This window comes from Musca autumnalis, unplaced genomic scaffold (genome assembly GCF_047663935.1).
Source record: "Musca autumnalis isolate F117 unplaced genomic scaffold, ASM4766393v1 scaffold_5, whole genome shotgun sequence".
NCBI lineage: Eukaryota > Metazoa > Arthropoda > Insecta > Diptera > Muscidae > Musca > Musca autumnalis.
Genome location: NW_027412088.1, coordinates 42,017,042 through 42,041,616, shown reverse-complemented (window position 1 = coordinate 42,041,616; position 24,575 = coordinate 42,017,042). Strand labels below are relative to the sequence as shown.

Below are 24,575 nucleotides of genomic sequence, written 5' to 3'. Positions count from 1 at the left end.
ATTCCAGAAGGTGGACCTATGTCCACATTTTTTGTTGCTGAAGTTTGTGGACCCTTCAAAATCGTAGATGCCAAATTCTAGCCAATTCGGTCTGGAAATGTAGCTAAAAACGTCAAAATAATTTTAATCGGGTTAAATGCAGGCCATTCCAAAACATGGACCTATGTCCATGATAGCTAAGTCTTCTGGCCACTGGGAAGGAACCCTAAATCACAAATAATAGCAAATTCGGTCTAAGAATATAGCTTAAAACGTCAAAATACCTGAAATCTGACTAAACCGTTATATGGGGGCTATACAAAAACATGGACTGATATATTGACCTGCCTGCAGACATAAGACGCATCTTTCCAAAATTTCAGGAGTAAAGAACGACATGCATAGATCAACTTTCGAATTTTATCATGATTATGAATATATCGCTTATTTACTCAAAGAGTGCCACATTTCAAAAAATCAAGATTCGAGAAATACGCGTTTTAAGTTGGCCATTGAAATTTTGACCAACTTAAAAAGATTAATACACAACAAATGAAATAACCACTTTGACCCTTTTTTATAAAGGGCTAGCCAAAAATCAGTGCAATATTCCTGTAAAAGCATGATTTGACTTTTTTTAGTGCTTAATAAACGCAAAAGAACTGTATTGTTAATTTATGCCAAACTCCTAGAAAATAAGATGCAACTCGTTAAATTTTAGAGATATCTACATGCAAATGTGACACAAGATAAAGTGGAAGTCGTAGAAAAATAGAAATTGCTAACTCAAAAAACGCATTTTTTTGAGTTATGCCACTCTTTGGGTGAATGGGTGATATGTACTTTATATGGTCTCAAATGATTATTTCAATGTAATAAACGGAAAAACAAACGTAAAACTATTTATAATATGGTGGAGGCTATAAGAAACAAAAATAATCACATTTTCATGCAAAATATTACAAATGCAAAAGTTTAACTTGGACCTTCAATTGCTCTGCGAATACTGAACTGATTTTTTTTTAATTTTTATTTATCGGAGAGCTTATTAGCTTTCGATCAAAAATACAATTATCAAAATATCCCTATCCGTTCAAAAGTTACAGAATATTACCCTGGAATGATTGGTTTCGTCTATGGCCATGCTTAGTCTCGAACAAATAGTCTCCATCAAATTTCGCTATAGGTCACCAAAGTAATAAAATATCTATTAACATTATGTATCATGAAAATATCAATATCAATTTTAACGAAAAAACACACACATATTTCCCACTTTTTTTATGAAAAATTTTCCTATCGTTTTTCGAGTCGTTCCATAAAAGTAACATGCAACTTAGCTCTAAATGAAAAGTGTCGAAGGAAGAAAATTTCCACACCAAATTTTATCATGAGCCTCAGAATAAACCGTATATCTAGGAATACCAGTTTTTAAGAAAATTACGTAACAAATGTATATATTATTGGATGAAATTATTTCTTTAAATTTTGGATTGCTAAATTCACATGATTCCATGTTGAGTCAAAATCTCCCAAAATCCTTCACTTTTTGAGGATATTGATAAAAGAAGTAATGTTTCAAATCAAATTTCGTTATGACAACATACAACATGTTTAGCAGCCCTTGTTTTTGATATATAATTTAAGGCCATATTTTAAGATTTTTATTCAGATTGTTATTATCGTTGACCACCAACAACATTTCATTGGTGTTTCTTCCACATGAATTCATCCAAAAGATATTGTGCACTCCAGTCAAACAGTTTTTTTAATACTGAATATATATTTGAAAAATATAGAAAACCCAGATAAAAGTTTTAGTACCAAGAAATAAGACTTTCACCACCTAGCAATGAAATTTGTAGCCCAAATGAACAACAATCCCTTTTCAATAGTCAACTATAACCTCGATGTGTTAAAATTGCCACGAAGAAAGTGTTAAACGTTGGTTGTTGTTTTTTTGTTCAATTTTAATAACATTTATTTCGATTACAGTTTTTTTTCTCAACATATGACAATAGGGAACTCTAGTTTTTTTCTTTGTATTTAATTATTTTATAATCTAGTTTTTAAACAATTAAACAATTAATTATATGTACTTTTACAAAAAAAGAAATAAACCAAATATGTATGTTAACTTAAAAATTAGCAACAGTTTTTTTTTCATTTATAATTACACAATCGTTTGGGTGAATTTTTTTGTGTGTGAATTTTGTTTTTTTGTTCTTATTTATTTAAATTTTGTTTCTTTTGTAATTTTTTGTTTCTAGTGACAGTTTAGAAAATTGTACAAGATTCTTAATAAGATTATATATTGTAAGATTTTTGGAAGTGAGGAGGGAAGGGGGGAGTTTGGTTTTATTTTTTAATAGTTTGTTTTTTTGGTTTGTAGTTTTGTCTTCAATGTTATTAACAAGATTCTTCTATAATAATTTTATTTTGGTTTAAAGTGGTTAGGGAAGGGGGGCGATTTCAATTGAGAGTTTTATTTGTTTTGTTTTCCTGGTTGTTTTATATCAAAAAAATATATAAACTATTATTTATCGTTATTTTTTATCCATTTTACCATTGTAATGGTTTGTTATCCTTTCATAATTTAACACTATTTCTTTTTTTAAGTTTTCTTTTGTTTATTTATTTTTAAATAATTCTTTTTAGTTCTTTTTTTGTGGTTTTGGTTTTCTTTCTTAAAGAATCTTAAATAATGTTAAGTTTGTTGTTTTCTTTTCATTCATTTAAGATTACTGTGCGCTTTATTTTGTTTCCAAAAAAAGAAGGAAAACAAAAATGTATATAAAATAAAATATATATTTAAATAGAAAAAATTACGTAAATATCTGAAAAAAAATTGAATACATAATAGTAATTTATGTTGAAATGCAAAAATTATATTTTTGTATTTAAAAGACACAGTGCTACAACATTGGCGTACATTTAAACTGCTAAAACCTTAAATGAAGGAACATGAAATGTACAAGGCCGATGTTTTCGCTTTACCTAATTACCTAAATATGCTTTGGATGCTTAAAAATCCCGCCTCTTCATTTACCCCGGTAGATTAAAACTAAGAACATTAAAGTCCTTGTCCGGCTCGATGCCAACAATGAGCATATGACCTCTGTTCCGGTCTTGGAATTTCATCGTTCGGGTCAACGTACGGGGTCAACTCTTATCCAGCGTACTGTAGGGAACGTATAAATTAAACAATTGGGTCATATCAGTACTTTTATTATACATGGTCTATCAACCCTTAAAACAAATTCCAAGACGAATTCTAAAAAATACTCAAGACAAGCAGTTTGGACTGCGTTCCATAGAATTATAGGTTCAAAGGTATCGCATTTTCATATCTCCGCAAATCACAGCCCAGGATTTATATTAGCCTAATCTAATCTTCCCGTGGTGTCATTTGGGGAGCTGCCTTTAACACGAACGATAAAATCTTGGATTGGACTAGTAACCCACCCTACAATGAAAAAAATTCAACGAATAAGAAGAAAAACTATACCCTCTAAAATTGTCGACCCGCCACAAACGTTTTAAGGACCACGATCTGCGAATCTGCACGTGGAATGTTCGGACTCTTTACAGTGGGTGCAGTTTGCACACTGGCGGATGTACTTGGTAAGTACAAAGCTAATATTATTGCCTTACAGGATGTTCGATGGAATCCGGCAGACGTGATCACACTCCAGCCTTACTCCGGTTGATAGGAGAATTGCCACAATCCCTATAAGAACATAGTTCTTTCACATTGGTCTCATATACCCTCATGCCCCGACCGAAGAGAAAGACGAACACACTAATGATATATTCTACGCCCTGGCCATGACAGCATTACATGGAAGAAACTCTTCTATTGTGTTAGATCGATTCGAGGAGCGAACAGTGATTCGGGCCATTTCTTCTTGTAGCAGACGAGGTACGCACTCGTCTTAATGGTACGGCAAAAAGTGCAATCTAACGCAGGGCGGATGTCAAGAAGCTGCATACATAACGGATAGCACAAACCTACTCCGTGCTGACAGCACTCCTTGACCACATAATGTGGAAGGGCAGTGGCAAAGAATAGCCTATTCTCTTCAAACTACCACAAAATATATACCTGGGTATTAGCAACTACCACCTAAAAATCCATGATACAGTCAGGAGTGTCGCAAGGCTACTGAAGAGAAAAAAACGGCATATAGAGAAACCCTGATGTAAGTGTGAACGCGAAACGCCAATGAATAATATCAGAAGAAGTGGAGAGAAAAAGTTATTTTCAAAAGAAAAAAGAGCAAGAAAATAAGAGTTCGGGAGAAACTCGAGATGTTCAGCAGTCAGAAAGAAGTCGGAAAAACGCTAGATTGAAGGGTTTGGTGCTGGCACTTTTTCCTACACAGATGATGAAGGGAACCTGCTGGGTGATACAGATAGCGTACTGAGGATCTGAGCCTTTTGGTATCGACTATGGGCGGCGATGAAGATACCCCAGAACCAATCCAAAAAGACTGCATTGAGTGTTTGCCTCAAAGCAGAAATGAGGTCAAGACAGCAATTAAACGTATGAAGAACAATAAGGCAGCAGGAACTGATGATTTGCCTACCGAACTGTTAATTGGAGGAAAGCATAGCCATAGATTGGAATTGGAATTGGATTGCTATGTCCCGTGCACAAGAAAGGAGACAATACGATTTTTGCCAACTACAAAGGCATAAGCCTGCATATAAAGTGCTGTCGGGCGTATTATATGAACGGCTAAAATCTAGTTTCTATAAATGATCGGGTCATATCAATGCGGTTTTAGACCTGGGAAATCTATGCATAAGCCTGCATATAAAGTGCTGTCGGGCGTATTATGTGAACGGCTAAAATCTAGTTTCTATAAATGATCGGGTCATATCAATGCGGTTTTAGACCTGGGAAATCTACAGTAGATCAATTCTTCAACCTACGCCAAATCCTAGAGAAGACCCAAGATCGATACATACAACATATTTGTCGATTATAAAGCCACCTTCGGGAGCCATGCCTGAGGTTGCCATTCCCGAAAAATTAACAATATTACGCAGAGTAACATTAACATACACTAGATCAGCAGTTAAAATAGGAAAGAACCTCTCCGACACTTTCAGTACCAAATGGGGATTTAAACTAGAAATGAACCTCTGCCAGACTTCCAATACCAAACGGGGGTTCAGACAAGGTGACAGTCTACCGTGTGACATATTTAACATCTTACTGTAAAAAAAAATGTCATTCGAAATGTAAATGTGTACTCACCGAAGAATATATGTTAGAAATATGTTTGGATCGAAATAAATATATCTTTGGGACTGGTTGCAAGCAACTATATGTTTGAATCCAAACATATTACATTTTGCATCCAAACAAATATATGCTTGCAACATTTTGTAAAATATATCTCAATTTTATTTCTTTGGGTACCAACACATTTTTTATGGGTTGAGAGAGAATTTTTCTCAAAGAGCGTAACAACAGGGCTCTCGCTTATTTTATAATAAAGAACTGCGTGTATGGTGCAATAGAAGACGCAGAAACGACAACGGGAGGTTGAAAAAGTTTGTTTTTGTTTTGGTGGTGTGAATGCGGCCAATCTCCTGTGTTTCGTTTTGTTGTTGTTGTTTGCGATTTATTCTTCCGCAAGCACGCATTTTTTCTGTAACTCATAGGAAACCAGCCCAGCAAGCGAAGAGAAAAAGAAAAAAATATGAATTATTTTTGTTCTTTTTTTTCGAGAAAGGCAGAGAACATTTTTTCTTCAGTTTCTTCAATCAGTGCTTTGTGTGTTTCTTAAACTAATTGTGTTTCTTTGTAAATTAAATGCCCAATACATTTTATAATTGAAAATGTTATAATTGAATCAAAAATGCGAATGGAAATAATTTATTGGACAAGGAAGTAATCGCGTTTAATGTTGGTAATAACATTAATACATTTTTCATATACGAGGAGAACTAAAAAAGTTTGCGGTCTAGGCAGCACGTAATATTGCCAGACGCCATTTGACATTGACATTTTTTTTGGAAAGTTTGACAGTTTTTAGCCTTAACTTATTTAGTACAGTTTGGCATATAATCATGTGTTACTTACAGTGACTTGATCCAGACACCTCCAAAACATGGTTTTTGAACGCTTCAACAGCATCTGCTGGCGACGAAAATCGTTGACCACGCATTTTTTCTTGATATTCGGCAATCAAATGAAGTCATTGGGTGCCAAGGCAGGGCTGTACGACGGAGACCCATCAATTCCACTTTTTGTTTGGTCAAAAAGGCGCAGCTTTGAATTGCTGTTTGAGAGCTCGCATTGTCAAGATGATTCGTCTTCTCTTATTCTTTTTTCGAATTTCTCCGGAGTCTTCAGGCAAACAAATTGTTGTGTACCACTCAGAATTAACCGTCCTACGTTGCTCAAACCGTATAGTCGACACACCGTCAGCTTTGCAGAAGAAACAGGCGACCATTTGCTTCGAAGTGCTTCTGCCATGAACAACGTTCGTTGGATTTGGGTCGCCTTCGAAGACCCCATGGTCGATTGCTGTTTTGTTTTGGGATCATACGCATAGATCCAAGATTCGTCGTCTGTGACGATCTTACAAACGTCGTTTGAAGCACCGTGTCATCTTTATTCACAATTTCTTTGCGCCAACCACAAGAGCCTTTTTTGAGCAATTTTCAAATTGTGCTGGATCTTACGAGAAAGCCCCTTTGTTACGGCCAGGTATTCATGCAATATCATATGTTAGTTGGTGGAAGAAATGCCCAAGTATGCCTCCATCTCACGGTATAGAACATGGCGATCTTGCATTATCCGTTCACGCAGAGCTTAATTTTTTTCTGGCACAACGGCCGTTTTTAAGCTTCCCTCACGACATTCGCTTTTTAAGGAGTGTGGGCCACGATTGAATTCATTAAACCAGTTGTTCCTTTGTCGGCATACAAATATGTAATTTGATCGATGCAATCTTTCCGTGATTAACAACGTCGAAAATTGTGAATGATTGGGCAAAATTGTTCGCAAGTAAATTCAATTTGTTCAAAGTAATTTTTCAAGTCACTGTAAACAACACAACACATGATCGTATGTCAAACTGTCCTGAGTACGTTTAGAGTAAAAATTGTCATAATTTCCAGATACCGATTTTACGTTGATGATATCAATTTTGAGGTTATCAACAAATTTTCAACGGTGGCAAAATACCCCTCAGTAATGTTGGCGACTTTTCCTGAGTATTTAAGCCAAGAAAAACTTCTCTACAACCCAGCAAAATTTGAAGGAAGGGGTTCCAGACGATGACGTGATTTCATGGCATCTTTTGCATTGGTCCAAACGAAGTCATGAAAGATCCGATCTTTTCATTAGCATTTAAACATATGCAAAGGAAGTCGTGAAAGATCCGATCTTTTCACCAGCATTTGAACCCGTGCAAAGGAAGTCCTGAAAGATCGGATCTTTTCATCAGCACATGAACCCATTCCATGGATCCAATAGAAATGAATTTTGTGTTTTTTTTTCTAAATATATATGAGATTAACTATTTGCAATAGGCTTGATGTTGTCGGAGACTCGAAATCAAAACCAACGTTGTTAAAACTCTCGTTTTAATGATAATGTCATTGTAAAGGATTGGTGAAAATGACATGACAAAGCATTGGTGAAAATTACATGCCAAAGCATTGGTAAAAATGGCATGTCAAAGCATTGGTGTAAATGACATGCTTTGGATCCAAAAATGAATAGCATCTTTTGGGGTCCACGCTCATATAAAATTCATCGATGAAGATGCTAAAAAGATGACATGCCAGATCACATGCACACATGACTGAATGGCATCTTTGGCATCGAACATTTTGCTGGGTAGTGGTGCCTTAAGACACGCCGTTCGGACTCGGCAATAAAAAGTAGGTCCCATATCATTGAGCCAATATGAATCGGGGTGCACTCATTGATATGAGAGAAGTCTCCCTCGTCCCTTCAGGGATGTTTGTGGAACAATTATATTATTATTCCGCTTTTCTTTCATTAAAGTATATTATGTATTTCATATATTTAGAATTTTGTATGTACCTATGCGTCTGTTGTTGCTTTTGTGTTTGGTATTTCTATGTATTTCAATAAAAGAGACAACCACCACCATTGTGGTTTAATATTGTATTTATATTTCACCCAAACAAATATTTGTTTACACCCAAACATAAATTTGTTTCTACCCAAACATATATTTGTTTGTACCCAAACTGTTGCAACCATATATGTATATGTTTGCTGCAAAATATGTTTGGGTCATATGTTAGAGAAGCCTTTTTTCCTACGTGCGCGACGTCCAGTAGACTCGGATCAACTCTGTAAAATTACAAATTTGAAGTAGTTAATGACTTTATTTACCACGGCATCGCCATAAATAAAACAAACAACATCAGTTTCGAAATAAAGAGAATAGTAATATTGGCCAACAGATGCTACTTTGGTTTAAGAAAACATTTTAAGGCAAAACACCTCTCGACAAACAAAAATTATACTGATACTACCCATACTTATCTACGAATCCGAAGCATGGGTACTTGCGAAAGCAGATAAGGCAGATATTGGTGTTTTTGGAAGAAAAATCTATTTTCGATTAATGGACTAATCTCTGTATATATCGGGTTGTGGCTTTGTAGGAATTACGATTTTTACGAAACTTCGATCCATATGTATATTTTGGCATACTTCCATAAATGTAAATTACGAACAGTATTAATGGAAAATTATTTAACATACTCATGGTACTTTAGTTGCAGCACAGTGTAATTTAATGGAAATGTAAATGATATTTTTCTTAAAAAAATAAAATAAAAAATAATAACAATATAAGTAAATAATAATTTTACTGCTTTATTGGAAAATAATTTGTGTTATTTTCTTGGGGATGTTTTCTATTTGTTGTTGTTGATTTCATTTTTTGTTTAGGTATGACACAATTTGTAATTTATTTGTTTTTAACAGTTTGTTTGGTTGTAATTTTTTTGTGTTAATTTTTATTTGTTAACAGACATTTTACTGTTAAACAAATGTCATTTTGTTTTACAATCTAACCTATGAAATGATAGGTACATTTTTTTTATTAAATATTATTTTTTTTTTTGTCTTTTTCTTATTTGTTGGGTTTATTTTCTTTTATTTAATATTTAATAATATTTGGCAGTTTTTTGGTTTTTATAAATGAACTTTCGTTTTTGTTTTGGTTTGTTTGTTGGTTTTTTTTTTGTTTGTAATGAATTATTTCTGTGTTTTTTCTTCTGTATCTGTAATAAAATATTTTACTTTTTAGTTATGTAGTAAATGGATTTTGTTTGTTTTCTTTTTTGTTATTTTATTTTACAATTGAAATTGTGGTGGATGAATTGAAGAGAGTGGCGGGTAAATTTCTTTATGTATTTTATTAATATTCTTTTTTGTTCATTTGGTGTATAACATAAAAACATAAAATATTTTTGATAAAAATTTTGGTGGTACAAAATGTAGATATTTCCGTTGGTATAAGTTATAGTTTTGTAATAGAAATTATTAATAAGAAGTGTATAAATTTGTATTTTATGGAATAATAAGTTATAGTGTTGCAAAAAAACTATAAAAAAATATTTATGTGCGATTAATATTCCAATCAGTTTGAGACATTATTGTTTAAAATTGCGAATTGAAGACATGTAGCACTTCACAACGGCAACTAAGAAGCTTGCAAAAATAATATAATCCAAAAACAGCAAGGAATTACAACTCTCACCCCCACGGAAGCTCCGCAGAGGATCAGTTCTCCTGAAGCGTAGAATCCGTGAAGCTGCCGAAAAACAAAAAGCTACGAGCCTTGTAATAATTTGAGCAATTTGCACAAAAACCACACAAACGTGACTATACTATTCTCTGCGAAAATCCTTTAAAGAAGAAAGGGCGACTCATCACATATCAATGAGCCTAGCTTTATTCTATATTTATCTTAATGATAATAAGAAGAGGTCCTTTTTATAGCATCGATATTTATTTATTTCAGTCTATGGTAAATAAAAAATACCGATAAGACCGATAAAAGACCGTTCATGGTTTTTCTTATTTGCCCATAAAGACTTTATTTTGGTTACTTATATAAAATTACTCTGTATCCGCAAAGTCTGCCGTCTTGTCGTTTTTATAATTCCTTTAGACTAATGCAAATTCGGGTTTATTATTTCCTTCAGCTTAGCTATAAAACCTCCTTCTGACAAATCGCCAGCCTGATTGCATTTAACTCCTGTTCGGGGTCTAAAGGACGACTTTGATGAACAGAGCTCAAAAGTATTGCGGGGTAGGTACCTGAAAAAGTGGACCGGCATAGTTCATTTCGGAAGTAATCTTATTTTGGGATTAATTTCTTTCGCTAGATATCGCGCCTACCAATCATTTCAGTTTGTCACTGTATAATTTAGAGCTTTGTCTGGAAGCACGGACTTGCCAACGAAAAAAAAAAACACAATATCGCTGTAAGGAGTACTTTCTGTAAAAATTTCCAAAGTATCCTTGAACAGACCTTTAACTGTACTTAAACAAAAATGTTGAACTTTTGAGAACGAGGTACCCTAAAGAGTGGAGCAATGTGGTCCATTTTCTAACTTAAAATAAGTTTGGAAAAAATTTTACGAGATCCAAAGGTTGGAACAAATCGGTGGCTTGCTTCCTTTAAAAGATATCTCCCTTACCATTTAGCGAATATTTTTGAACTTTTGGTAGGTTAGATACCGGAAGGAGTGAACCGCTAAGCACTTCAAACTTTCCCCTATCTTTATCTAAGTTTTGCAGAAGTATTACGATATGGACCAACGCAGTGACAAGTTCGAAAATTATTGCGCGTACCAGGCACTTCTCATGGTGACCACAAGGGGTTTTTACAGCTACTGGGCCATTTTCTAAAGAGGCCCTAAAAAATTTGTACCGTCATAAGAGGGCCTAGAGAACAACATGTTGCAAAATAGAAAAAAATTAAATTGTGTATGGTAGGTGTGGTAGTCGCTAAGCTCTACCGATAGCAACAGGGATGTCAACTTTTATTTAAAGTTTCCTTTTTAATGTTGCATTGTCGCTTACCTAAAACAAAAGAGTTACAGAACGGCACTACTGATCTACCTCTGTTAGAAATATTACAATGTGCAAAGTATTCACATTTTAGCAAAAAATTTTGAACTTTAGTGTGGGAGGCACCCAAGCGAGGGGACAGGTATAACCCATCTCCGAACTTAATTTAAGTTTGGACAAAATATTATGAGACCCAAATTTTGAACCGAATCGGTCGATCCCTTCGAGAGTTATCGTGCGCTCCAGTCGGACTGACATTGCTGCATCGAGTCCAAGCTATCTGAAACGTATTTCTGCCAAACACAGTTGGGGCCTAACATGAATGTGCATATACCTCTTTAACCTAAACGCTGAGGGTTTAAAAAACAGCATCTCTAGTCGTCTGTAAGTAATTTCCATGTTTCTTTCAGAACTTGACCTTATAACCCTTTTGATTTCGTAGGGACTTCGTTCCAGGAAACTTATTTGTCTGTAACAATTCCCTTTAAAACGACTTCCATCAAGATGTATATAAAAGTTCCCTTTTGTTAGGCAATTTAGTATTTACAGCCTCCTGGCAGTCCATAAATACTCAGACCGTCTTTAATCTTCTATGACCCACTATTCAGAAGTTATATGCGAGTCTATAAAGACTCACTTTTGCTTCTTTTAAATACCCAGGTAATTTAACGATCACAAACGTCAAAAGAATCTGTCTCATTCGTCTAGAAAGAACAATTATTTGATCCTCTCTAAGACTCACATTAGGTCGCATATAAAGACTCCTTTCCATTACTTCAGAATGACTCCCTTTTTGTCTTCAGACTTCAATCTTCCATCACGTCGGTTTCCATGTGATAGTATATAAAGATTGTCGTTCGGTAGGTCGTTTATTTTTAGTACCAACTAGCCGTCTATTGATATTCCTGTTATCTTTAAAGACTCTTCTCTTTTCGCTTCTATTCAGCATTCATCTACAAAGACTCATTTTTTATCTACTCGTCTCCCATCACGGCCAGAAAGACTACCTTTAATTCCCCGTTAATCCTCTTAAAGACTCAGATGAGGTAGAATTATAGAGAAGACATGAGTTTGTCTATAAAGGCTACCGTCAGGTCGTATAAAAATTCTAACATCTGGTTGTCTATGAAGACTACTTTATATTCGACAAAAAGACTTTCGGGTATGTTCTGTGACACACTTTACCTCTTCACGTCTCAAGCATTTTGTTTACGCCATTTACTTCTATTTGCGAACTTTTAGGGCAAAAATTCATTAGGGTTTTCAAAAATAAGACAAAGAAGAACACTCGACATATAAGCGTAAATGGGGTGTACAAAATGCTTGAGGCGTGAAGTGAGATGTGAAGTGTGTCACAGAACATACTCGTTTATTTTATCACATACAAAGACTCTTTCTGGCCATCTATAAGACTCCTTGTATAATCATCTAAAAATAATATGTTCTGAACTTCTATAAAAACTACTTTCTAACTACCGTATATAGGGAATGACTTCATTCTTCTAGATAGGCTTCCATCTGTTCTCTAAAGACTCTAGTGGCCTAAGTAGACTCTTATATGGTCGTCGTTTGTCTTTCTAATCGTATAGAGAGCCTAATTTCTGGACAGAAAAAATTACTGCCTTCTGGTTATTTAAGAGGCATCCATTTTAATACATAGTCCATTAGTCTGCCTTCAAGCCGTCTATAAGAGGTGTGATTATGATTATTTTTTGATAGTCTATAAACACTTTCTTTTGGATGTCAACTTATAACCGATTATGGCCATCATTAACTTTCTCCCTTAGGGCCCGTAAAAAGGGAGGAAGTCTGGGGCTCCAAGAAGACTACTTTAAGACTGACTTTTTGATGGCCTTTAAAGTTTATCGCCTGGCCATCTATAAAAATTCTTTTTATGTCCCTCAAAACTCTCTGGTAGTGAGCGTCCTAAATACTCCTTTCGGTTACCTTAAAAGACCCCCTTCTAGCACTATATTGTTTGTGCACACTCTTTAAGGCCCTAGACCACTGCCGACCAAGAGGAGGGCACACAAAATAGGCAACGTTTGACAGCCGAAAAACTTCGTAACCTCAACAATACCAAAGAACGGCATGGCTCTGGAGCAGCCAAGATCACCCATATACGTTAACCTGACTGCAATAACATATGTTCTCTTTATTCTCATCTGTCATGGTTTAGCAAAGGAAAGGCTCGCTTAGAGAGACTAATTCACAAAATATTTAGAGCACCACCGCTCTAGAGCAGACACGGGCTTCTTTGCAAAGACAGTATAGAGAGGTCGCGAGACGGGCTTCTTTGCAAAGGCAGTGCAAGATTCTGCAGCCCTTTACTCGCGAGCAAGCAAAGAGAGCTTCTCTCTCCACTCACTAATTGAAAAAACCATGCACTATAGTGTTGTTATAACAACAGTGTTTGCTCAAATTGTTGTTGTTGTGTGCCTATTGCTGGTATAGTGAGTGTGCTCTAGAGCAGCGTCGCCCAAGATATTTCCATCAATGATTTAGTACAGAGTGAGGCAGAGAACTTTTTTGGGTCTCTCTTGTGCTCTCAATGAGCGTAAATTTGTTGTTGTTCACAACGTGTTAGCATCTACACAGGCTGTGAGCGATAACAAATTTACGCTCACTTAGAGCACATGGGCTCTCTTGTGAGTCACAATGCCTCCTCCTGATTTAGTATGTATGTATGTATGGGTGAGGGACCAAAAACAACATGATGTTTATAGTTTGTTTTTATTCAAGTACACTGTATGTGAGAGAGAGAAGCAAATGCAAAAACAACTCAGTGTGCGCCCTGACTATACTGTCTTTGCAAAGAATCGCTTCTCTGCTCTAGAGTCTAGACCGCCGGTGCTCAAAATATATTGTGCATTAGTCTCTCTGAGCGAGTCTTTCCTTTGCTAAACCACGACAGATGAGAATAAAGAGAACATATGTTGTTGTTGTAGTCACGATAACGTATATAGGTGATCTTGGCTGGTCTAGACCAGAGCTCACCAACAACTACAAATGCAACCGCTCCGATTGTGTCCCTGCCAGCATTTTCTATCGAACATTACCCGATGTAGTCGCTACCAAGCGATAGAAACACTCGCCTGCGAGCTCGCATTCTTTTCGATGAAGTCTAACCGTGCGGGAAGAAATGAACCACGGCCAAGATACTACTTGTGAAAGTCGATAATTTTTTTTATTGTAATTACTTTTCCAGCGTACATATGTTTTCAAAGAACTATTCTTAGTTGAAATTGTCGTCTACGTTAATTTTGTCACTTTAAAAATGTTATGTTACGAGTGCAAAGCGAACATGCTAACCACTGCACCACCGTTGCATATGAACATCAGATTGATAAATGCCTTATATTAGTTCAAGGCTGCTAAATGAATCTAAACAATCGAAAGTGTCTGCGTAGGCGGTAGAAAGTGTCTGCCCACGCGATAATCGTACGCCGTAAAGTGTCTGCATAGGCGATAAAAAGTGTCTGCACACGCGATAGTCGTACGCCGTAAGGATTGTTTGTGTAAACAATCAATAATCGCATTTCCATCTTTTTCGCTGACTCTATGTACTTATTGAGTTATTGTAAAATTCTAAAGTGTCGTTCTTTTACAAAAAATGAGAGTCGATTGCGATTGCTTTTTGTCGACGGAGTGAGAAAATCACTTCCTAGTGCCAGCAGGGGTTGGACACATATACGAAAGTATCTCTCCCTCTCTCGATGAACATCGTGTGCGTAAATTCCTTGTTTTCTTGTTAGAAAACGAAGAAGATGATCGGTGGTGAGATTTACGCTGAAACTCATCATAAATGAGATTGTGTGGGTTCACACTGTAAGGACTCGGTGAAGACCATTGCTCTAGACCAAGCATGAGCACATTTGGCACGGAGGTGCCGATGATTTTCGGCAATTAACACGCACACGACCCGAATGCACAGAAAGAGCATACAAAAGAGAACAAATGTTTTGATTTGTTATTGTTTTATAGCTTGCGAGATTTCAAACTTACTAACACACTGTTATAAGTTGCCAATATTTTGAACACATTCACAGTTTCTCCGTTCTCTTTTTGGTCATGCCTGCTCTATACCAGCAATCGGCACACAACAACAACAATTTGAGCAAACACTGTTGTCAGTGCATGGATTTTCAATTAGTTAAATTGCGTGAGTGGGGAGAGAAGATCTCTTTGCTTGCTCGCGAGTAAAGTGGTGCCGAATGCTGCTCTAAACTCTCTTCTGGTGATCCAGTAGCATGTTTTTCTCACGATAGTCCATATTGTCTGCATTGGCCTCCAAGTTCCTATCTTCTAGACTATAATCCCCTTTAGTGATGCAACACCAATTCTTTTCTCACGATCGTCCCTAAATGCTACATCCTTGCTATTTATCTGCCAATTTTTCTGGAAGACTTTCTGTTGCCGGTCTATATGGACTAGGACTGAGTAAAAAGGACTAGACCATATGTATACGGTGAAAATCGAGCCTCCCGATTTTTTATCCACTTTTTTTAATATTTTGGCATTTAACAGCCGAACCATTGAGATTTTCGATCCAACACTTAGACAAAAATTGTAGCCAAGACAATAGTTAAGACATTTCTATTACATGGCAAAGCATTAGAGTGCTCCTTCAGGCCGTTTTGGCCTTGTGGATAAAAAACTTCAAGTCAAAATCGGTAGGCTTTATTTTTACCGTAGACATATGGTACAGTGGACTTTTTTGCTTACAATCCCAGAAACCAGAAAGCTGAATGCTGACCCGTAATGCATGTGTCAGCATCCCGCTAAAAATTTACAAGAATTACATTCTTTCATAAAATATTGTATTTAATATTTTGAACACAACTGATTGGAATATTTCTCTTAAAATTAATTAATAACACTAATATTAATTATAATAATTTTATTAGTAGTTAATATTAATTACAAAAGTTATTAAAATTAATAATAAAAAAATAAACTAAAAAATAAAACAAATAATTTTTAAATTTATTTTCTCCAAAAAGAACAATAAATGAATAAATAAACCCTGATATCCTGACATGGGCTATTAATATTAAGACATACCACTATAATATGATGGCATGGTGATATTGAACGATGTTGTTGTTATTGTTGTTGCTGGTGTTGGTGGTAATTTGGCAATTTGATGAATTTTTGCTCGCAGATATGATGGCATCATGCAGTCGTTGTTTTTGTCGCCAATACCAAGGCCCGCAACTGCAGCGACTGCTGCTGCTGCTGGTTAGTGCAATAGACGAACATGTAGAATAGCGACAACAACAATAACAACAATTATAGCAATATCGATGCCACCAATCATTTATATTGAAATTATAATCATAAAAATAAGAATAATTATTTAGTTTACTATTATAACTAATTTTTTGGGAATTGTTATCGTCAGGATAATAACAACAATGATGATGATGAGGATGATGACTCAATGGTAATGATGATATATATCGTCTGGACATTATGGCATATTTATGGTTTTGGTGTTTCTTGGTGGTGGTAGTGGTGGTTTTGAAAATATTCTTATTAAATATTTTTAGTAGAATTTTATGCCTACAATAATGAATTTTCACAATTTTGTTGTTGTTGCTGCGGTGTCTTGAAAAAATGGAAGAAACAAGAAGCAATGAAGTTGATGATGACGGTGACGTAGATAAAACAAAACTATGTTTAGGAGCCTGAATGCAGGCCATTCGGGCAATTTTCTTTAAGGATATTGTATTTTGATAATGGTGACTCCTTGTTTTTGTATTACATTGTAATTTTGTTGTTATTATGGAAAATTGTTGTTGTTGTTCATTTTTTGGAATTTTTCCTTCTTGTTGTTGTTGTGATAGCTTAAATATTACATTTATGTCATTCGATTTATTATGATTAACATTTTTATTATTATTATAATAATCATAATTTCTTTTATATATTTTAATATAATTATTATTATTATTAATTTTATTATTATTATTAGTATCTTTAAAATTACATGTACTAAAATTAAATTTCAATTTTTTCATATTTTCTTTATAATTTATTTTAACATGTTTTTTATTATTTTTTCTCTTAATATTTGTTTTAATTTTATAGTTGTATTTGTTATTATTATTATTAGTATTAGTAATATTATTAAATATAGTATTATAATTTTTATTTATATTATTACAACTACAACTAATTAAACTACAACTACAGTTACTAAAACTAACATTACTACAATTCATGTACTTCTTAACCCTCCTCTCGTTCTTGTCGCTCTTCGCGTGCTTTTGTGCTGCCGGTGTCATCCTTCGTTTTCTTATACTCTTTATAATTTTCTTATACATAAATTTCATTTTAATTTTTACCATTTGTGGTATCCTTGTTTTGGATGATTGATGTCTTGTTGCCCCCAAACCCCATCTATACCACCAGCCATTCAAGTGGGTCAATTTCCGTTTCCGATGTGGTTGGGCCTGTTGCATAAACGATTTCAAACGATTTGTATAGTGTACTAATAAGATTAATGCATTTTTACTATATAGTAAATCGATTTGTTGTCTTCGTCTAACGAATTCGCGAAAATTTATTAACATTTCCTTTTCACCCTTAAAGCGAAATTCTTCTTCTCTGCGATCTTCGGCTGGTTTCCGTTGATTATTTCTCATGCCTCCATCTTCACCACTACCACTATCATCATCAACACCTGCTGCCCCAGTCATTATGCAGATTATTAAGATGCGATTTTCACTGATATCATACCAAACATTTACCCCTGCGCGTTTTCTTCTGCGGCCGCTATTGTTATTTGTCAAATTATTGACATTCATTAACATTATTTCACGATTTTCACAATTTCTACAAAGATTTTCTTTAAATTTCCTCTCAAAGGCAGTATTGTTATTATTAATTTGTTGTTGTTGATGCTTTTGTTGTTGTTGTTGTTGTGGTTGCTTTGGTCTTTTCTCTTGTCTACGGTTGAGCCTTAAGGCCCGCGCCGTATAACAAGACCACAAACACAGCAATGAACTCAACCACACCATCAACTTTTGGGCTTCGCTATGTTTACGATATGAGCCCCAGACTTCACCGGATGTCTCATAGTTTGTAGCCCAATATGGTATATGACAGCGACTTTGTACCGTTGGCAAGGCTGGACAATTATCCGAATAGGCCATTGTCGGCATATCATCTATATCCTCATCATAGTAATAAACACCATCGCAATAGGCATAGTAAGGCAAACGTTCAGCCAGACGAGTTACATTCATGGTCCAAGTGTCGTTACGCACTGAAATCGCCACTGTAGACATTTTCAACTGACCACCCACCGGACCATCATCGACCACTTTCTTGCCAATCGGCGCCAATTGCTGTTGTATTTTGGTCTCCACTCTCAATGACTTCTCGTTGGCTGGCTTCAGTGTTATATTATAGATCCGTTGTACATTTTCCTTGTTAATCCGTTCAGCTTCCATTTCAATATCCTTTGCATCCAGAAACTCATTGCAGTAGGTGCAGATGCCATCACTTGCCGTTTGGCAATAAGTGTAACAGCATTCGTTTGGCCCATGGCTGGCTTTACGTAATTGTTCTTCCGTTTCCGCAATATTATAATCTGTTGAACAGAGAATATTTTACAACAGAAAAGAGAAAAGAAGAACAAAAATTGAGTTATGAGTGTGTGTGCATATATGTATGTGTGAATGTATGACATACCTAGACATAAAAATGTTGGTTCACCGGCATATTGTGTTGGCATCGCTGGCGCCCGGTCAGCCGGTAACAGATATGGACATTTCTGTTCAACAGTTTGACATACACTAAGGCATGGTCGTATTCTTCGCCTTTTACGGAATTCGACTTTACGTTTTGTTCTGTAAGAAAAAATTAAATTAGGAGTATGAATATTTTTTAAGAAATCTTTAAGGCTAAAAGTATAAGAATGAAAAAACTTTGTAATCACAGCCGCACAGTGATTCAGACTAGTTAGAACGCTATATGTTTACACACGAGTGTATGCTTTCGATAGACAGGTTAGATCCACGTTTTAGTATAGCTCCTATATATATGACATCTCCGAATTTTAAGTGTTTTAAGGAATTAAGCCGCATTTTTTGAGGTTCAAACTGTTCACAAAACATATCCACCAAAAATTATCAACATACATAGGTCCAGTTATGGTATGGGTATATATAATGGTACCTCCCAATTTTAGAGTATTTTGAAGGTATGCCCTACATTTTTTCACCAAATTACTTATAATTTGACATTTGAGGTTCCCTGGGGTCACAAAACTTATTCACCAAAAATTGTCAACATAGGTCCATGTTTTTGTAGAGCTCCCATGTAACGATACCTCCCGATTTTAGGTATTTTAAAGACATTAGCTACATTTTTGACACAAAACTTCTTCATCAAAAATTGTCGACATATGTAGGTCTACGTTTTAGTATAGCCTCCATATAATGGTACCTCCCCATTTGACACTTAGGGTTCCCAGTGGTCACAAAACGTCTCCACCAAAAATCTTCAACATAAGTCCATGTTTTAGTATAGCCCCCATATAACGATACCTCCCGATTTTAGGTATTTTTAATATATTAGCTAAATTTTGTGACCGACCTGTGTGACCATTTCGAGTTCCCAGTGGCCGGAAAACTCCCCACCAACAATTTTCAACATACTTCGTTGTTTCAGTGTAGCCCCCATATAACGGTATCTCCCGATTTCAGGAATTTTGACGGTTGTAGATACATTTTTAGACTAAATTAGATTTTTGTTGGCATTGTGGGCATATGCCCATGTAACGGTATCCCCCGATTTCAGATATTTTGAAGATTTCTCTGCCTCAATTTCCTCTTGTATGAAATTTAGGTTTCGAAGCAGTCAGAAAAAAATAGACATCGGTCCAGTTTTGATATGGCCACATACAACGGTAAAGCCCGATTTCAGGTATTTGGATCTCACTTGGAATAGATGGTTCCCAGAGATTAAAAAATTCTCCATCAATTGTGGACATAAGCCAACATAGTGGTACTGTCGGATTTTAGCCACAATTCATTCGCTTCAGAGAACTGCCAATTCCCTCAGATCCGCTTGTATATGCGAATTTTCCCGGACACGTCAAAGCTGCAGCCGGTCGGTAGAAACCTGCTGTACGAATACTCGAAATTCCAGCAGAGGCGACGGGACTAGCAATTGAGTGTGAAGCGCTTCGTCGTACGAACCTAGCAGACACAAGAGTTAAGAGATTTAATCTTGACGTCAACAGGCTGGCAGAAAAAGTGGCTAGACTACCTGAAGCAGTGCACATGATCAAGTAAATTGAGGGCAATAATTTAACCACTCTCGATTGCGGGAAAAAAGGGATTTTAGCACTGCTGATACTTTTTAACGGCATGACAGTGACAGAACCGGAAAAGTGCGCGTGTTTTTTAACTATAACTATAGTTTGCTACGCAACATAAGATCGCTCTCAGATGAGCAGTTACCACCACAATTTACGATGTTGCAGACGTCATCCGAAATGCGAAAACATCCAACGGTTGGACCCAGACGGAATCTCAATCCTAATGCTCAAGCAACTGGATATGTTCATCTATGTTGAGTATTTGAGTTCAGTAATTGACAAGTGTACCATAAGCCTGAAAAATTGGATTGTTGGTGGCTCAACTGATGCCTGGCAAGTACGCCAGCTGAGGTGAATCGTACAGGCCGATTTTCCTCCTGTCGCCAGTAGCGAATATTGTAAAGGCCTTACTCCCCCCATGATGGGAAGCTGTTTCCCATTTGTTCAACATCAGAATGGATTCCAGAAAATTCACAGTACCACCACACGCCATATCCACACGTATCAGTAGACGACTGACCAGAATAAGCTTTCGACCAGCTATGGACACCCTCACATGTAACGACTAAACAGCGTGCTTGTATTGTGTTAAACAACAACAAATACCTCAAGCAAACGAAGGCACACAATGTTGCCTACAGTGTACGTGTATGTCTGTTTGTCTTCCCTAAGCTCATGAGCATAGGAAAGTATTTATGGATGTGTGACGTTGACCATTGCTGCTCTAGACCAAACAAAGAACTTCGATACCGTCAACCATGCGAAGCTGTTCGAGGCCATAGAGAAGACTTCCTTTCAGGCTTCTTCGGAACGTTGGTTTTGGGAGCTTGTGGAATTCAGAAAAAAATGGTTAAGATCCGTAGAGTGAAACAGAAAGATCCCCAAGGCGGGGAGATTTCAGCGGAATTGTTTTTTTTTTTAATTCTACATCATCCAGACTACATGTAACGTGTGCGGGCGTCCGGTCCTATGGTTGATGTCAAACATATACAAAGCTTTGCAGTCTTTTCATCTGACGAATATGAAAATATGCGCTGCTAAATATACTGTAACACTGTTCTCCACCTTAAGGGCTGAAATGACTCTCCCTCTTCCCACCTGGGTCGATGGTGTTCTGATTCCGACCACTAACTACCCCAAGATATTGTGTGCAGCGTCCGATAGCATATTTAAGTCGACCGCGCAAGCCACAACTTTTTGCGACAAGATGAGAAGACTTTAGGTCCCTTGGGGTGTTGCCAAAGAAACTTAGTTGACCCCACATAAGGTAATAGGGGTGTCTGTGGTAAGCTATGCGGCAGCATTGTAGTAGGCAAATGTTAGCGTTACTTGGGGGAAGAATTTTCAAACGTGACAGAATGCAACAGAGAGCCTCCTCATGATACCGTTGTATGAGTACAATAAGGTGTTGTCGATGCAGTATATATTTGGGTGTTATTGCGAAAACATCCCGGTCATAATCTTGTGGATAGGCTTCCCCAACCAAGACATGTCAGGAGAGATCTTCATGATCTAGAGAATTTGAACACAGAGGAACCAGAACCAGACAAGTGAAAACATATTAATAAACTACCAACGTCGATTCAGTCGAGAACCTGCATTATATAGTCTATTTACTCAAAGAGTGGCATAACTCAAAAAAAAAAAAAATGGTTTCAAGTTGATATCTCTAAAACTCACATATTTTCTAGGAGTTTGGCATGAATCAACAAAAAAGTTTCGTGAGTTTATTAGGCACTAAAACACTTCAAATCATGCCCTAGTACATAGTCATTTTAGTTTTTATACCCTCCACCATAATATAGAGGATATAATTAAATTTGTCATTCCGTTTGTAACACAACGAAGTATCCGTCGAAGTATATGTATTCTTGATCAGCATAAAATTCTAGGTCGATATAATCATGTCCGTCCGTCCGTCAGTCCACCTGCTAAAAACAAGATACAGCTCGCAATTTTTATTATAAAGCTTTGTTATTTGGTATAAGAGTTTCTTTTACTTCTAGGATGTTTGGTATTAAAAACGGGACACGTTTCTATATAGCTCCCATAGAATGGTACCTCCCCATTTTCAGTATTTTGAAGATTTTAGCCTCATTATAACACTGAAATGACTGAAATTAGTTTGTTAGTCTTCGTTGGGAGTATAAAACTTTCCATCTGAAATTGGTCGGTATATAGCCCCCTTAGAATGGTATCTCTCCATTTTCAGTATTTTGAAGATTTTAGCCTAATTATAACACCGAAATGACTGAAATTACGTTGTTAGACTTCGTTAGGGGTATAAACCTTTCCATCTGGAATTGGTCGGTATCGGTCAACGTTTACATATACATAGCTCAAATAGAACAGTACCTCCCGATTTTCGCAGTATCCCGCCGAAATCGCCGAATATTGGTACTTAGTCTTTGTTGAGGCTATAAAACTTTCCAACTGAAAGTTGTCGGTATAGGCCTACGCCTTCATATAGCCCTCATAGAACGTTACCCCCGATTTTCGGTATTTTGAAGGTTTCAGCCTCACTAAAACACGAAATTTGCTGATATTTGTTATTTAATCTTCGTTGGGAGTGTAAAACTTTTAATCTGAAATTTGTGGGTAAAGGTCCTGATCTTCATATAACCCACCTTGTACGGTACCACCCAACTTTCAGTGTGTATTTTGAAGATTGTGGCCTCAATATCCCACCGAAACGGCTGAAATTTGGTATTTAGTCTTCGATGGGGTTATAAAAGTTTCCAAATGAAATTTTTGGACAAAATATGACGAAGGCCAAATTTTGGAGCAAATCGGCTGATCAGTTCGAGAGTTATCGTGCTCTCCAGCCACTACATATCGTCGGTGTCATGCTTAAGTGTTCCATACGCCATTTTTGACATTTTGAGATATAGGTGGTTTCTAGGGTTTTCGCGTATGTCCTTTCTGAACGTTTGGTCGGTTTTTCCCTACCGGCTCTAGTTTCCGATATATACACTTTTCGACGCGAAAGCGGATGTTTTCTTGAGGCATCTAATTAATATTTTAATAACTTACAAATGTATAAACCGGTTTGAATTTATTGAGGAAAGATTTGAAAATGTTTTTCACTTTGTTCAATGTGATTTACGTTATTTTACATTTGTGTCATAAGTGTGGATATGGAACAAATCGACAAAAGCACTATTGTTAAAAAATCCTCTATAACTTTTATTTTCCAACAGATATTCTAACTAATCATTCAAGTAAAAAATAAAAAATAAAAATATTTTTCCATAGGGGTTTTTTTATACCTTTCGGACTGTTTTCTCAAGAAGTATGAACTTGCCCCTGAAAACACTTTACCGTCGTTATTAAGGCAGCGAATGCAAGTTGCTTCAACAAAAATCAAAGTGATTCAAGAGCAGATCTTAAAGTGAACTTATACGAAATTTTGTGTGGGAGGTACCCGAAGGAGTGGACAAATATTGTCCATAATCGATCCTGATCTATATCTGGTAGATATATTAAGATGTGTAAAGTAAGACCGAATCATGCGCAAAATTTTTCCGAACATTTTTCAACTTTGTGGGGGATGTACCTGAAGGAGTGGGCCGATATTGCTTATTTTCGAATTTAAACTAAGCTTATAAATATTACGAAGGCCAAATTTTGGACCGAATCGGCATATCCGTTCGAGAGTGTTCTTGCGCTCCAACCATTACATACGCTGTCATAGGGGTTTTTCGCAACTTTCAGGCTATTTTCTCAGGAAGTATGGAAATGCCCCCTGATGAAATTTGTACCGTCATATGGTGGGCAGAGAATACAAGTTGTTATAATAGAAATCAAAGCGATTCCTAAGCTGAACTTTTCCGAAATTTTGTGTGGGCGGTACCCGAAGGAGTGGACCGATTGAGTTCATATTGGAACCTTATCTACCGGAAGGAGTGGACCGATATAACCCTTCTTCGAACTTATACTAAATTTGGACTAAATATTACGAAAGCCAAATTTTGGACCAGTCAGACAAACAAACGGACATGGCTAAATCAACTCCAAATTGTCTGAAATGGATTTCGTCCAAACACGCTTGGGGTCTAAAACCATTATTTCGATGGGGCACATTTTGCTCGTATGAAAGTGTATATACTCGCTTTAGCAGAAATGCTGAGGGTATAAAAACTATGAATGGAAAGTATTAATAAAAGTTGATGG

The 24,575-nt window shown here is 36.2% G+C and overlaps 1 protein-coding gene across 1 annotated transcript in view; it reads right to left on the bottom strand.

Moving 5' to 3' along the window:
• Positions 1-16,134: 16,134 nt before the first annotated feature.
• The window catches only part of Mid1 (calcium-permeable channel component Mid1), a 296,978-nt gene continuing 288,537 nt past the window's right edge, over positions 16,135-24,575 (bottom strand). Inside the window, exons 6-7 of the mRNA XM_073955534.1 lie at positions 18,770-18,927; positions 16,135-18,668 (exon numbers count right to left, since the gene is read on the bottom strand). Coding sequence (XP_073811635.1) covers positions 16,135-18,668; positions 18,770-18,927 — 2,692 coding nt within the window. The remainder of the gene's footprint in view (positions 18,669-18,769; positions 18,928-24,575) is intronic.